The sequence below is a fragment of the Protobothrops mucrosquamatus genome, unplaced genomic scaffold, assembly GCF_001527695.2.
Source record: "Protobothrops mucrosquamatus isolate PMUCROS unplaced genomic scaffold, P.Mucros_1.0 scaffold452, whole genome shotgun sequence".
Lineage (NCBI taxonomy): Eukaryota > Metazoa > Chordata > Lepidosauria > Squamata > Viperidae > Protobothrops > Protobothrops mucrosquamatus.
The window spans coordinates 923,826-940,610 of record NW_015386775.1 but is presented as its reverse complement, the minus strand read 5'-3'; the positions used below and the strand labels follow the sequence as shown (position 1 = coordinate 940,610).

General features: G+C 38.4%; 1 protein-coding gene across 3 annotated transcripts in view; it reads right to left on the bottom strand.

Annotated features, from left to right (window-relative positions):
• Positions 1-3,259: 3,259 nt before the first annotated feature.
• Positions 3,260-16,785, bottom strand: part of CAV1 (caveolin 1) — a 58,839-nt gene continuing 45,313 nt past the window's right edge. For all 3 annotated transcript variants that reach the window (XM_015816439.1, XM_015816437.1, XM_015816438.1), the window contains exon 3: positions 3,260-7,605. In XM_015816439.1, the coding sequence (XP_015671925.1) occupies positions 7,264-7,605 (342 nt within the window). In that variant the 3' untranslated portion in view covers positions 3,260-7,263. The remainder of the gene's footprint in view (positions 7,606-16,785) is intronic.

The window sequence follows — 16,785 nt, the reverse complement described above, 5'->3', positions numbered from 1 at the left end:
GCAGGCTTCATTGATCTATTTTGAAATTTGTTTTTCAATTAACTCCCCCACCCATCCACTTCACCACTTCTGTACAGATGGTGCTGTTTTGCCTATGGATATTCAGTGAATTAAGGTAGTGATTTAGCATATTGAAGTAAAATCATGCAAAATTCATTGGAATGCACTTCTGGTGTGTTTAGCTAACAATAGTACTGTAACAAAAAGAAATCCTATCTTGAATCTTGGCTTTTATTTATGCGTAAATGTTTTAAAAAACAAAAGCATCAAATCAACAGAACACACATTTTTCATATGCAGCCAGTTTAGAAGATCAAAGGAGGCACAGTAAAAGATTGGCATTTGTTCAACTTGAGAGGCATGAGGAATTTTTGACATTGGCAATAGTGGCATGGATACTCTTGGGGCCAATCCTAGCTGTAACTAACCTTCTCTGTTGATAGCTAATGGGCATCTCTCCAATGTCCTAATGGCAGCCCAGTGAAAGCCTATAAATGACCATTCTGGACAATGACTGTTGTATTATAGCTAGCTATTCAATTATTGCAAGACTTTCAGTCAGCCTCTGCCATTATATTCTATTCACCAGCAGCAGATTCCATTCTTTACCCTGTCAGCTTCCTCTGCTCCCTTGTTCCTTTTCCAATGACTCAATATTTTCTGTCTATTGTGTATGTGTTTTTCTGTGTAAAAAATCCAGAGTATGAAAATCATTTTTGCTTTCTAGGTGTGCAATGTCTCCAATGTCCACCTTAAGCTGAATGTATTTCCTCAGTCCTATTCCTTTTTATGCCTGCTTGTGGAATTCACAATTGCACAGATAAATCCATGATGTAGTCCTTGTTCAAGCATATTATCTATTTGAGTATTTATATTTATTTATATGGAGACTGTCCAATCTATAGATGACTCTGGTTTGCTACTTCTAAAAAACATTAAACAATAACATAAAAAAGAACTGTACATACAGTATTTGGGAATAGACACAGCACAGCAAAAAACCTAAAATAATTACATTTAGGAGCTCAGCAATCACCCTAACAGTTCCAGGGGTAGGCAACCTCAGCTCTTTTATGACTCATGGACTTCAACTTCCAGAATTCTGGGAGTTGAAGTCCATGAGTCATAAAAGAGCCGAGGTTGTCTACCCCTGCCCTAACCGCAGGCTTGAGAACAAAACCCCGTCTTCAAAGGCTTCTAGTATAACTAAATGATGTAACATTTGATATATGATTACCAGAAAAATTATCTAGAATGTCCTGTATAAAAGTGGTTCAAATCTATATTGGAAATGTGAATAATAAGCAGGATCATTTTTACTATGCTTGGTGGACATGCAAAAAAGCTAGAAGATTTTGGGTTCAAATCCATATACAGTACTGTTTCAGAGGATTTTAAAGATTGATATATAAGGGACTGATGAATAAACACTTTGAAAAAAGTCATGAAAATTTATTTTTATATAAGGAAACAGCAGTTGGGTTATTATAGGCACAAAGTTGGAAAGATTTGGCAATATCCAAATGGAGGAATATTTAGTGAAGATGATAAAACTTGCTGATTAAAGAAATCATGTTTATTGCTGAGTGGAAACACTATATGGGCTTACTTGCATTAAACAGAAAAAAATAAACATGTTCTATGGTTTTGATGATTAAATAGGATAGATTATAGAAAGATGATAGTCATGATGTAACTTTAGAGAAAGTGGTAAATCTACAATTGGACTTATAATTGCTGTGAAAAAGACTGGAAACCACATTTTATACTTTTTCTATTTTTCTTCTCCCTTTTCTTTTCTCTTTTAGTATTGTACATTACTTTTAATTCTTTTTTTCCCTTCTTGTTTTGTTTTAGTTTATATTAATTTTACTTTTGTTTTTAAAGTTTTCAATAAAATATATATTAAAAAAGACTTTCAGTACAAATGAAAGGTGGAAGCCAAACAGATCTCCGGGGTGTGTGCTATTCTATTTCAGACCAGCTGTAGCTTCTGAGTGGCCTTCTAGGGCAACCCATGTAGATTGTATTACAGTAGTCCATTCGTAAGTTGATTAAGTCATAGTCGGTCATGAGTGACTGCCAGAAAGGCTTCCTACTGTAGGAAAGGGAATAATTGGTGCACTAGAGAGATCTGTGCAAAGACTCATCTGGCCACAGCTGCCACTTGCTCTTCAAGCAGGATCTGTGAGTCCAGGACAACCCCCAGATTGCCCACCTTTTTTTAAACAGGGTAGCAAAACTCTATCTGAAAGCAAATATGGACTAGTCAAATGGAAGGGCCAAACACAGCCACTTGGTCTTGCCAAATACAGCCCATGTTTCTTTCTTCCCATCCAGATCTATACAACTTTAAGATACTGAATCAGGATGTTCACAATATCATCTGGACAGCCTAGGGTTAAGACATATTTTGGAGTATTCTTTGCATATTGATGATAGATGATTCCAAAGTGACAGATGACCTCACTTTATAATTTCATGTAGACAGTAAATAGGAGGGAGGAGAACATTGAGCCCTAAGACATCCCATAAACGAAGGACTGCAGACACAACATCTTTTCTGTCAGTGCCAACTGCAACTGGCCACAGAGGAATGAAAATCATTGTAAGATAATGGCCTCCATCCCAAACCAAACCATTCCAGAAATATATCATGGTTGGTGGTATTGAAAGCTGCAGAAAGGTCAAGGAACACAAAAATGTGTTCCACATACTTCTGTCACAGCTTAACAAGTGCAACCAATACTGTTTCTGTATTGTACTCCAGTCTGAAACCCAACTGAATGGGTCCAGATAGTTCATTTCCTTCAAGCAAGGCAGAGTATAACAGAAGTCAGGCAGAATTTTTTGAATACAGCAATAATTATCCAAGAAGGAACATTCCACATTCTCTAAATTCCAGATTTTTGATCAGCTTCCCAAAATTGGGAAATTGAGCCACTGTCTTAAGTCATGATGTGGACTGGTTGGTTTTAGCTGTGTGTTGTATGAAATCAGCAATTGTGGCATGTTGGGTCAATCAGATAAGTATGGCTTATTGAGTAAACCATAGCTAAATAGACCATGGCTTAGTGTAATGTGTGAACCTGGCCATTCTGCATCAAAGTGTGAACCCAATCAATCTGCATAGTTATTCAAACTTTGACAAACTACCATATGGGAGCTGTAGTGAACAGACTAAATTTCTTGAAACTATCTGAAAACTTGTACTAAGTAGCTAGAACTTATTTTTAAAGAGAAGAGTGATTCAGACCAGTGTTTGTATTAAAACAGCTTTTATTGTGCAGATTGTAACCATGGCTATTGAACATGCAGAATAAAAAAATGCCAGTTACATCTTGTAAGCATATGTGAGTATCTTGGATCAATAATGTTATCTGCTTTGGAATGCACTTTCTGAATATACCATTCTAGACAATATATTTCAAAGTGTTTTTTTAATTATATAAAATTAAACTATGTTTACATTCTCACCAAAAGTATGATGTTGTTGTATTACAACATATATAGATATATATCTAAATAATATATCTCATTTATGTACATTATAAAAATTATGGCCAGACCAGTGTATGTTTTAAATGCAAAAGGAAAACATATAAAGTTATTTATATTTCAAAAACTTGTGTTCAAAACACAAAAAAGCACTTTTATAAAATGTCTACTATGGTAGTGTTTAGAGTTACAGTACTGAAAGCTGATTGAAATTTTATACGGAATTGCTCCTGAGTAATACTCTACAGCACTTGTAGCAATAGCACTTAGACTTATATGCCGCACCATAGTGCTTTACAGTAGTCTCTGGGCGGTTTATAATGTCAGCATATTGCCCCCAACAATCTGGGTTCTCATTTTACTGACCTTGGAAAGATGGAAGACTGAGTCAACCTTGAGCTCTGTCAGGATCGAACTCTAGGCTGTGGTCAGAGTTTGCTTACAATACTGATATTTTAACCACTGCACTACCAGGGCTCCTGTACTAATTTCTTGGCCAACAAAGTTTTTGCTACTTTACATTTATTGAGCAAACTGTATATAATTACATTCTCATTACTTCATGTGATTTCAAGCTGATCTTAATGGTCTGGACTACATATTCAACCACACCCTTTTTCTCTTTCATGAAATGAATACATTTTATATTAACCATTTTTGAGCAAAATATATGAATAAACACTATTATTTCCATATTCCATACCAGTGTTCCATAGCTTGATGTCCTCAACTCCTGAACTTCAGTTTCCATAATTCCTAACCAGCATTCTAGGGGCTGGAATTTATGGGAAGTAAGAGTTTAAAACATGCTAAGTGTAATAGTTTAGGAAAGATTATTTCACTCCCCACAAAGTTTAGTTGGGAGATAAACTTTGTTAAGTGTAGATTACATACTAGAAAGAACTGACTAAAGCATTGGGAGATCAAACCTAAATGAAATGATAAGACACTTTTTCTGAGAGAATGGAAAGTGAATCTGCTGTGCTCACTATTTGTTTCATTGACTAAATTACTGTTATCAATAGCTACTTCTAGTAAATTAATGTGATTTCTGAATAGGTAATCCAAAATATGGGACTGACTTTTGACCCCTATGAAGCCAATAAATAAATGCCATCATTGGCACATTGCATTTTTCAAGCAATAAAATATTAGTCAAAATACTGTTGAATATATATCATATATTGTACAAATAAAGACATTCTGAAGTTCAGTTTCATATGTCCACACAGTTTTCTTGAAATAATGTGGTATGTAATGTTCTCTTCTGGATTTTTTCAGCCTCTATACTATTAGCATAGGTAAAGGAGTCCCTGTGGATTTTACTCTGCTAGTCATTGCTGATTTTAGGGGGTGGTATTCATCTCCGATTCAAGGCCATTGAGCCAGCATTGTCTGAAGACATTTCCGTGGTCATGTAGCCAGCATGACATCACAGAGCACTGTTACCTTCCAACCGAAGTGATACCTACTTGCACTTGTGTATGTGTGTGTGTGTATACTGTTAGCATAGGAGACTAATAAAAGAAAAAATGATGCTACACCTCTATCTACTGCAACAATTGCCTATTGTCAATAAAATGCTCATCATTTATTCAAAATAATGGGCTGCTATGATTCTGTATCAATGCACATGAAAGATAAATCTAATTAGCTAATTACCTAAAATAGTAGAAATGTAACTTAATGAAGGACACCAAGGTCACTCTTAGTAAAACCTGGATTTGCAAAAAGGAAGGCATATACAGACTATCCAAGCAATTCTGGTATAATGTTAGTTTCAATTACCATGAAGAGGTCCTCTTCAGGACTGGGCCTATCATGTAGCAGGATGAAGTGTCGAGGAGATATGAGTGGATTTTTATTTTTATTTTACAGGGGCAACTGTGGGGGAGAAGAAAAGTGCCGTTTGAGATCCAGTTCAGATAAGCATGGGATCAGCACTTGCCTCCTTCAGTTGATGGATACCAATCCCTTAGTGAATATGCTTAGGCTTGGCACTGTAAAAATAGACAGGCTGAAGCAATCAGTTTAAAAAAACTAGCCAGGGCATTATTGTTAATTATGCTAGGACTGTACCTGGAACCTATTCTAGATACTCAAGATCCAAGTAAGCCTTCCTTGTAACTAGTTTCTAACAAAAGCAGAACAAATTTTGAAATTCCTCAGTTTATATTTAAGAAAGCTCATCCTGGTTAATAGCTATAAAAAAACCAGCACATTCAAACAAAACCATTGAAGCTATTCTCTCACTTCATTGTCACCATGGTGACAGTAAAGATTCTACATCACAATATTAAATAATGCTATAAATGCTTTTTTTCTGTATTTTTCAGAGAGTTTTATGCACCAGGAAGGTTCCTTGAATTATGTACAGCTCAGTTTAAAAGGGGGGAGGGTAACAGTGAACCATAACATAGTGCTGCCCAAAACACTTGTATGATTAGGGAAAAGTTGGCAATGTATAAACTGGACTAGCACACTGGGGACTTGCTTAGATTTAATGAATTTGATTTAAAGCTGTCCTTCATAGAAAACGGCCAAATCACTCTTACAAACCCAGTTTATAGTTGGCATGATTCAAAACAATTTGTATCTACCTTGCTATCTACTTTTAAGAGAACAATTAGTCCTTTTGTAGTAAGTTTTGTTTAAATTAATTAGAACATATGTATTTAAGAATGATGCTAAAAAATTAAATACAATAGTGTCCTTTTTATTTTAATCTAGGGATAAATTAACTTTCAGTATGTGCATGCCATAAGGATTTTTTTGATGGAAACATTTTCAGAAAATAAATCCAACCATATTCCTATCTTGACTTTTGATTTATATATTGAAATTTTTAGAAGTCTTTGTTCAGAGATAAAATTGTGTAGTATTTCTAAAAAGCTCTTTGTTTAGATCCTGTCATTCCTAGTTAAGAAGACCTCAAGGAAAAGGGTCCATTCTTCTCACGCAAGTGTCATCAGGATTTCATAAATTCTTTGGTTAAAGAAAAGCCTAAGGTCACCCCTTACAATTTCTCTTAGTGACATATATTATATATTTATAATCCAAATAATCTGTCATGGGACTACAAAATAAGACAGAAGCAGCACTAACAGCTTTTTGTCAACATGCCTAGTTGTTTGAATTGAAAGCTTTGTCTTTTTAAAGACACTTGATTTCTTTCTCTCAGCACATATGTTACAGTAGTCATTTCTTTAAATCTGTGTGTGGCAATTAGATATGGTCACTACAGTAAAACGCTACAGTCATCTGACAATACATCTATAAAAGGAACATTCTGTTGACATCTGCCAGCTTGTTGCCATGTACATTATGCTGCAGTAGCTTTTATACCGCTTTTACTCACAGTAAAATGAAGAGCAGTGTGATAGTGCTGGAAAGCATATTTGCAGTTCTGCATTATAATCAGTGAGTTTAACTTGCAACAAATGAATGGAAGGGGTAAGCAGAACAATACAGGTCAGCAAAACAACAAGCAGGTAAAATGGACGAGCAGCTATTTAATTTGTTTGTGTTTGTTTAATGCAAATGGACTTTCCTCCTGAAAAGAGTGAATAGCATAAATCCAGGAGGGATTAAGTAGCAAAGAAAGTTAAAAAGAAATTATTTGCTGCATTCAAGTTGATTGTTGTTGTTTTTTGAGTGATGCTGTTAAGTGCCGGTCATTTTATTAATTTATGGCAGCCTTGAGACTGGCACCAAAATATGAAAGGGGAAAAAAACCCCTCATTCTTCAGCTCCTTGAAATGTCATTTATGCTTCCTTTCGTACTGTTGCTCTGATAGAGCTCAGCATTTTGCCAACAGCCTCATAGAATGGGTCACAGAAGGTATGGATAAAGATAGTATAAACTCGGCCAATGCACTGGATCTCAATTAGGTAGCTTCTGATACACGGCACCACAGCCCAGATATGGAAGAATGACAAAATGGCAAAAAAAATTCCCCAGATAAGAGCCATGGGAATGCCAAAGATTGCAGACAATAAGCGATAAAACCAGTATTTTGTCACAGTGAAGGTGGTGAAACTGGCCTTCCAGATCCCATCGAAACTGTGGGTTCCTGCAGGTTCGGCAATCACATCTTCAAAGTCAATCTATACACAAAAGATGACATAAATTAGAATGAAACTCATAACAAATGCTCCGACACAGACACTTTTAAGTTACAATCAGGGGTATCCACAAGTGGAGGCCAAAAAGGTCAAGTTGGCAGCTCCCACCACGAGGTTGAAGTCCCACTCCTTTTTTATGAATGTTGATAATACGGGCCTTTTTCAACTCTGCTGAGGATGCCTCTGTCCACGAACTCAATAAACAGACAAACATTTCAATGGTACATATGAAAAAGAAAGGCATGTTCCATATTCCCTTTCAAATCTTCTGTCTTCCACACCAGAATTTTTACTTATATGCTAAAAGCTAATTACATTTACATCTTCTGCAGCATGCAGATCAAAATAGCAATCATGAGTTATTCACTCTTTTTACACTTGAAATGCTAAAGGGATGGAACTATAGTAGAAAGATCAAACCAGTTCAATCATGCTTTTCAGCAAAATTTCTATGCATCAGCATTGAATAAGAGGATGAATAGAGTGCCATCCAGCTTAGATTTCTGCACTGACAACTCTAGGAAGAAAAACAGATCCTCTACTGACATCTTACCAAACTGCTCTGCACATTTTGGAGCTTTTAAAATGGTTATGAAGAGGAAGAACTTGCTGGATTTATGAAGGCATCTTGAATCTCAAGATCAGTAAGAGTCAAGAACATGTTTAGAGTACAATTCTCTGAGCTCAGCAGGTCAACCAAAAAAATATAGGTAGTCCTCGATTTACAACGTAATGAAGCTGGCCAATTACAGTCATAGGTTGTGGCAACCATAAAGTTGGTCATCACATAACTGACCCAATTTTACAATATTTTTCTCAGCAGTTGTAAAGCAAATACAGCTAATCCTAGACTTACAACAGTTCATTTAGTGACCATTCAATGTTACAATGGCACTGAAAAAAGTGACGTGACTGTTTTTCACACTTACAACCATGGCAACTGGTTCATATTTATGACATCTGCAATGTCCTGAGATCATATGTCCAGCTTTTGCAACCTTTTGACAAACCAAATAAATAGGGAAGACAGATTCACTTAACAATCGTGTTCCTAACTTAACAAATGCAATGATTCACTTAACAACTGTGGCAAGAAAAGTCATAAAATGGGGTAAACTCATTTAACAAATGTCTCACTTAGCAACATAAATTTTGGGCTCAATTGTGGTCATAACTCAAGGACTACCTGTACTTAATCATTAAGTGAATTGTTCACTATAGGGTGTTTTTGCTAAAAACTGGAAGAAGATGCTGGTTTTTGGCAAAAACATTGCAAACTGTGGTCATGTGACTGTGGAATGCTGCAAAACAGTGTAAAACCAGGCTGATTGCTGAATCTCCAAAATGTGGTCATCTGACTGTGGCGGGGATGGTGGGTAGCCGTCAGAACTTCTGCCAAGCTGGGAAAGATGGCAGAGGAGGATTCTTCTACTAATTGTTAAAAGAGAACCTGGTTCGAGTACAATTTTGAAGACATTCCTCAAGAATACCTTTAATAAATTCTCTTGGTATGAGAGACTATAAATGCCTTCTGAATTCAGACAGTTCTTTTCCTGAATCTGTATGGATACTGTGAATAGCTAAGCAAAAATAAGATTTCTTTATGGAGCTGCTGGCAGGTACAAAGGAAGTGTCCACCACAATTCTGAAGCACTTTACTACAGTACTTCAGAACTAATGCTGCACAGAGAGCACACCCATTTCCTCTGATAACTCTCACTTTACCCACTTGCTATACACACAGACACATACAAAGGCCAGGTTTTAATTTCTTAGGCTGAAAACCACCCATCTTACACCACCTCTTTCTTATCTGCAATCAGTTTTAATTTCTGGACCCTAGCCAATACAGACTCCAGGCACCTGTCAAGAAGCTACAGGTGGAAAGAAGAGACAGAAGAGCTAAGGTCTATCAGTGTGCTAATAATTTTGAATTCCAAATTTCTAGATGACCATCCAACCCCTTTTAGAAACACTGTTACTATTTTAGCATTATTTATGGAAATAATGTCATGCATAAAAATAATTTAAATAACTTGTGTGACATGCTTTTATTATGGAAGTATTAATATATTCCTATATAAAATACTGGATCTTGTTTTGATAGGCAAACATATAATTTGACTATTAAGAAGAAATATCCAGTGTTTTTTTTTTAAATTTTGGGAGTTTGAATTTTGGTATTCCATGAAATATTTTCCAAGGAAGTACATATTCAAATGAAATGCCAAAATATCTCAGGAGTGTCATAACACTTCCAAATAGAAAATTAACAGAAACAACTTGAGATAAAAGATCAACTCTATGTATCACATGACCATGTCTTTGATATAATCCACAGCACAGGATATTTATTGCTGCTAAAATAACCAAATAATAAAGGTATGTCAAGTCCACAGGAAAAAACATAACACAGAATCTTGAATTTAATGAGCTATACACTAAACATGTGCACAATAGACTTTCTGAGAAACTCTTCAGTCAATGTTTCTCAGATTCCTGAGAAGGAGCTACAGATAGCTGGGGAAACTACTGCAATTAAATAAGACAATATAGTAGTAGCTGTTTGAGGTCATGACAATTTTCATAATCTGTTATTCTTGGTTAAGCATCTGGAATTCACCAAATTGTTTTATTGTTCTTTACAAGTGGTATAATCAATGGTGGGATTCGGCTGGTTTGCACCGGTTTGGCAGAACCATTACCTACTTTCTCTTGAGTTCGGCAAACTGGTTGTTAAAATGGCACTTGAAAAAAGCAGAGTTTATGCCTTGCACTTGCCCTGCATCCGTCATGCTCTCCATGGCGCACTGCAGCTGACCCAAGGCAGCCGGCCAGGTACTGAAGTGCCGCCGAAAAGAGCGGAGTCTGGGTGTGCACCTGCCTTGCCTGTGTCAGCCATGCTCTCCACAGTGCACTGCAACTGCCCGAGGCATGGCTGATGGGTCAGTGTGTAGCACAGGCGCATACAGACTCTGCTGTTTTCAGCAGCACTTCAGTCCCTGGCCAGCCACCTAGGATCAGTTGCAGTGCACCATGGAGAGCATGGCTGATGCGAGCAAGGCAGGTGCGCATATACACTATGTTTTCAGCGGTGCTTTGGTGCCTGGCCAGCCGCCTCGGGTCAGCTGCAGCATGCTGTGGAGAGCATGGCGGATGCAGGGCGAGTGCGAGGAAGGCATGCACATGGACTTTTTTTGGTGCCCTCCCGAGAAGCGGCATGGCAGTTGGTCAGTGGACACACCATGAATGGGGATTCACCATCCCCCAAACCCTGCTGCTGTGAAAGTAGATCCCAGGTTGCAATGTGTGCTACAATGGAGAGACGGGAAGTGAAGCAGATGGCGCGAGGGAAGGAGGAGTGGGGAGAAGAAAGAGGAAAAGCGGCCGAGTGAGAAGTGGGGCTGTCCCGGCCAGTCAGGCACCAAAGCGCTGCTGAAAACAGAGGAGTCTGTGTGTGCACCTGCTACATGCTTGCCTAGTGTCAGTCATGCTCTCCATGCCTCAGATCAGCTGCAGCATACCATGGAGAGCACGGCTAATGCAGGGTGAGTATGTGGCAGGCAGGCACATGGACTCCTCTGGTTTTGGTGCCTCTTCTTACTCGGCAGGGTTTGGGGGATGGTAAATTCCCATTCGTGGCATGTCTGTCAATCAATCACCATGCCGCCTCTCGGGAGGGCACCAAAAAAAGCGGAGTCCATGTGCGCACCTGCCTTGTGCTTGCCCAGTGTCCGCCATGCTCTGCACGGTGCGCTGCAGCTGACCTGAAGTGGCCGGCCAGGCACCGAAGTGCCACTGAAAACAACAGAGTCTGTGTGCGCGCCTGCTATACACTCACCCATCAGCTGTGCTCGCCATGCCTTGGATCAGCTGCAGCACTGTGGAGAGTATGGTGGATGTGAGGCAGGCGTGCACACAGACTTCACTTTTTTTTTTAGTCCCACAAACTTCTTTTGTTTGTGGACTGCCCATGGCGGTGGAGGAGCGCATCAGAGCTGGAAAGAAGATTAGCAAAGAAATGTTTTGGGAAGGGAGGGCATCTGGGTGGTGGTGGATGAGGCAAGCTCTCCAGCTTCACAGTGGCAGAGAAATGTGATGCTTTCCAGCTCTGGTGCTCCACCTGGCGCTTCAATGGCTGTGTGGTCAAAGCTGCAAAGAGGGCCAGGTGATTGAAACTACCAACAGTCGGCTCGAAAGGGGAGTGAAAGGGCAAACCCCCTAATGGTGCCAGGCCTGAAACAGGTCCATCTCTCTCTAGCAGCTGCCCAGGCCTGCCAGACGGAAGGCCGGCATCTACCAGTACCAGCACTTATGGTAAACACGGTGGCATTCTGGTTCTGGCAGGGAAGGGACAACCGGCATGGGCGCTACAGACAGGACACCAGTTTACTTCAGCACCCTCCCTGACCCACCAGTGCTCCGCCGGTGCTCTGCCACCAATGGGTATAATGTGTTACACTTGTCTGAAACTTTTTATATCAGTGGTCCCCAACCTTTCTGGTTCGGAAACTGGTGGCAGTCGTGGAGGGAGGAGATGGTTTCCTACACATGCCTACTGCTTTGTGTAAATGGAGCTTTGTGCACTCATTTGTTGCTTGCATGTCCTGGTTCCCAACAGGCTGAGGACCAGTGCAGGGCCATGAACCAGGGGCTGGGGTCTCCTGTTCTATATTGCTTCATAGCAGATATACTCTTCCACATCCTCAAAAAGCATTTTTAATACGTTCAACAGTAAAACTGACTCAGAGAAAGTGCAGAACTGAGGATATCAGATACACTGGCACTAGAATCATATGACATTTACCCAAATCTTATGTGTCCATTGATGATATTTTAGTTTTCTTCAGGAAGATAGGGAGATTCAAGATGGATCCTGATATGCATTATTATAGTATTGAAAGCCCTTTTTCAATACTCAGATAAGCTTCAATTAAATCTGTCAATATGATGAATGTGTGTTAAACTATCTACACATTTCATAAAGAATTACCCTAAATATCCTAAAAAACTGGAAGGAAGCAATAGTTCTGGAATTATTTACTGCCTCTGCTTTATTACATTTCTTTAAACAATCAATCCATGTATTACTGATACTTAAGATATTTCTACCATCTATTTTTTTTCTCAGAGAAATATTTTTATAGAAGACAGATTAATCAATAGCAAATTAAAATATTATATGAATTTATAAAATTATTTTATAACATTATAAAATAATATTTTATTTTATAGCAGAATAGAAGAAAAAGAATGGGTAAAATCTCAAAATACAAAAATCTGCAAAGAGAAGTAGAATGATTGTGGCAAAAAAGAGGAAGCAAATATAGTACCAATAGTAATAGGCTTCTTGGGTACAGCCCCAAAACCACTTGAGCAAAATCACCATCAGTCAATTGCAAAAGGCAGCTTTACTTGGAATAGCTTACATACTATGACAATACCTCTAACACCATCAAACAACACCTGCCTATCCAAGGTCCTTAGTAAAGACTTGACAAGTGATAAAGATGCCAAAACCAGTCTAAACATCTGGCTGACTGCAACTAACCATAATAATGTAATATTATTGTAGCTTTACTCCCTCAGAGGCCGCCAAAGCCCAGGCCCTCCCAGCCCCGCTCCCCTGTCGCGCTCTGCAGCTGCGCTCTCAAGGTGTTTGTGAAGTGTCTTTTCTAGCAGAAGCTCATGCGAAGTGAGGAGGTGGCAGACTCTCGTCAAAGTGGGGGGGGGCTTTCAGGAACAAAAATGACCAGCCCCTAGCCCCGATAATCAATGCGTGATGGTGTTTAACAGTCTCAGGCAGTTATAGCAGCAATAGTCAATGGTTTCACAGCGACCGTTTGGAAACAAGTGGGGTGGGGAAAAACCCAGCTCCAGGCAGCGATAGGAACACGAACGAAGGTAGTCAGCATTCTGCAGTAACAGCTTGCCCTGCAAGGGCAACTCCCCACAATGTCCATAACTTGCACAAGTACCAATAATCAAAGTTCAGATGGCCGCTAGTCTCCAAAGCAGTAATGATCAACCTCTCCTTCTCTTCTGTCGTCGCTCACAGTCTCAGGTCTCGTCGGTGTCAAAATTCCTCCCCCCTTTCCTTTATTATTAAAATCTGAATTTAGCAACCCCAGCAACTTTCTTTCTCCTCACTCTCTCTTGCCTCTGCTCGGGATATCCCCCCTGCGAAAGAAAGCAGTAAAATTCCAACTTCTCACTCTCTCCTTCCCTCTCCTTCACAGAAAGGGATCAGCTAAAACCTCAAATCCCTCTTCGACTTCACCTGGTCTCTCTCCGACAACAGCCACAGCAACCACCCCACCCCCTTTCTTTCCTCCTTTTTCTTTCCTTCCACCCGATCCATGCCCGCTGTGCCCAAAACTGGCAGCAGCTGTCATAATAAAATGTAGTTAATTGAGAAACACACTGTGTTGCTGGTATAAAGATATGGCTAGAGGAAACCTATTCAGATGCAGAGGTGCCGATGTCTTCTGGTTGAGCTTGCCCCATATTACATCAGCATTGCTTCCATCAGTCATAAATTATTCATGACATCTTGGTGACACCTTTATAGTTTCCCTTTCCATATATTTGTTCACTGGAAAGTTTGGGGTTCTGGCTACTTCTAGCTGGGGACCTGGTGATCACTATATTTGTTTTGTATGCCAATAAAAAAACTTTGCTCAAGATTTCCAGCAGTTTCTTAAAGGTGGGCAATCTTATAACACTCCTGACATTTCTGAAAATTTTGAACTTTTGGAAACATTTTTAAAAATGTAAAACTGATATAAGGTTGCTCAGTTGGCAAGACTTTTATTTTTTCTGTGCTGAATATCCCCAAAAAATGTACTCCAGCAAAGGATTTTCTCTGGCAATCTGTTAGTGATAAAAAGTTTATACTTTAAGATGAATCATAAATTAGAATGGATACTTTGATGTTGTACACAAGTTTATAAAACTCTCTGATTAATTTAAAAGATATATCTTGAACCACAATCTTGATGGATTACCTTTTTTCAGTAAAAATAGTCTTTTATTGATAGGTTTCACATTTCTTAGGTTCAAGTGGACTTTCAAATAGTGCTGAATTTGGTCAAAAAGACTGTTTAGGGTTGCATTATGAAAAATCTGTTACTTGTGTAGGGAAAATCAAGACTTTTTTGGTTAAAAAAAAAGGATGACTTCACAAAGAAATCTACAATTTAAGTTCTTTAATGTAATGATTTAGCATACTACATATTGTATGAGATACATTGGGTACATATTTTTTTTAATAAAATTTTTATTGATTTTTGTAATTAAACAACAAATACCAATATGATGCATTTACATACACAAGCAGAAAAAAAAAAATCCAAGTCAATACATTTTCGGAAACGCTCGGCAGTCCCCGCCTTGCCTCCACCCTCATTCACTTTCCTATCCTTCCTCCCTCTAACCCACAACCTCTCCTCCTTCCTCCTTTCCACCTACCTACATCCCATCTCCTTTCTAACCACCCCATCGAGTGCAATTTGGGATACCAGCCGAGCATCTCCTCTTGTCAATACAATTATTGTTTACCTATAACATGTAAATACATCAATTTTTATAATTCCCCTAATCCCCTTCCCCCCCTGGGCTTCCCGGAACCAAATACAGGACTAAAACACATCCCATTCCGTATCTAAATTACAATTTAACTAAACAAACATAATACAATCAATATATACATACTTTAACTCTAATAAAGCAATAAGTAAAAACAATATATCTACTCAAAAACTATATGATATTTATTCACTCCATACTTTCTCTAAATATAATCTATCCACCTTCAACATTTAAGCTCAAAACAGTTTTTAAATATCTAAATATCTATCAAACATCTTATATAAATTTTTTCTTACATTTTACACTTAAATTTTTCCTTCACTTTCTTCACTCTCAAGTCAATACTTTCAAGAAAATCTTAAGTCAATACTTCCTTCTTCAAAGCTGGAAAAGTAAAATAAAATCCCAATCTTAAGTTTATCAAATATTTTAAATCTTTCAAAATACTATAAGTTCTTTACAAACATATAATCCTTTTTATATTATTTCAAATATTAAACTAATTTCTTCCTTTTCCATAATAAAGTCTCACTTCCGGCGTCATCAACTTAACCATCCTTTGGCTTATGAAGCTTATTAAGCATTCCCTGCAAGTCTGTCGTTGCAGATCTCTTTGGCCTCGCCTCTCCCACTGCCTCCAAAGTCGGTGAATATGTTATAGATACAATTTCTTTTTGTTGTTGCTCTCTCTCTTTACGCCTATAGGCAGCACGGGTCATTCTTTGCTCCTTTGAATTCACTCCCAACTTTTGTTGATTCTGAGGATCTCCTGCAGATAATGACATGGCCCCAGGCAATTCCACAACAAGTTGCTCCATCAAATCTTCCTGTGCTTTAAATGTCAATGATGGTGACAAATCAGCTTTCAGGACCGATAAGTAAAAATCTTTAGCTTTTTGAACAGAATTTAATCTGTATCTGGTCCCCGCAAAATTTACCACAATGCCCAAAGGAATCTCCCATCTAAAAGGCATCTGCCGCTTCTTTAACTCCTGAGCCAAAAAAGTAAAATCCTTTCTTCTTCTTAAAATCTTAGAAGGTATTTCTTTTAAAAGTATAATATCTTGTGCAGCAATTTGAAATCTCTGCTGATAAAAGAGCTGTATAATTTCATTACGACGTACTCTTGTGGTAAAGTAAACAACCACATCTCTAGGTATATTTCTCTGACGTGCAACCCAGGAATTTACTCTAAAATTTTTTTCTATTTCTCCACAAATCACCTCTGGGTTGCAATTCAATACCAGGGCCAAAGCTGTAACAATTTCCTCCTTAAGTTTCTCTTGTAAGTCCTCCTTAAGACCCCTAATTCTCAGGGCAAATTCCATTTCTCTGTATTGTGACATTACCATGTCATTTTGAAGAATTTCCATGCCTTCTTCTACTTTCTCAAGTCTGTCCTCTGTTCCTTCCATTTTCTCCACTAATTCATCCACCCGTCCCTCTATACGATCAATATGAACTGCTAGTCCTTGAAAGATATGTGATATATTTTCACAAAGTTCCTGATTTTTCTTATCCAAAAGTTCTTCTGTTTGTTTCACAGTCTGCAATGAGGACTTAGCTAAAGCC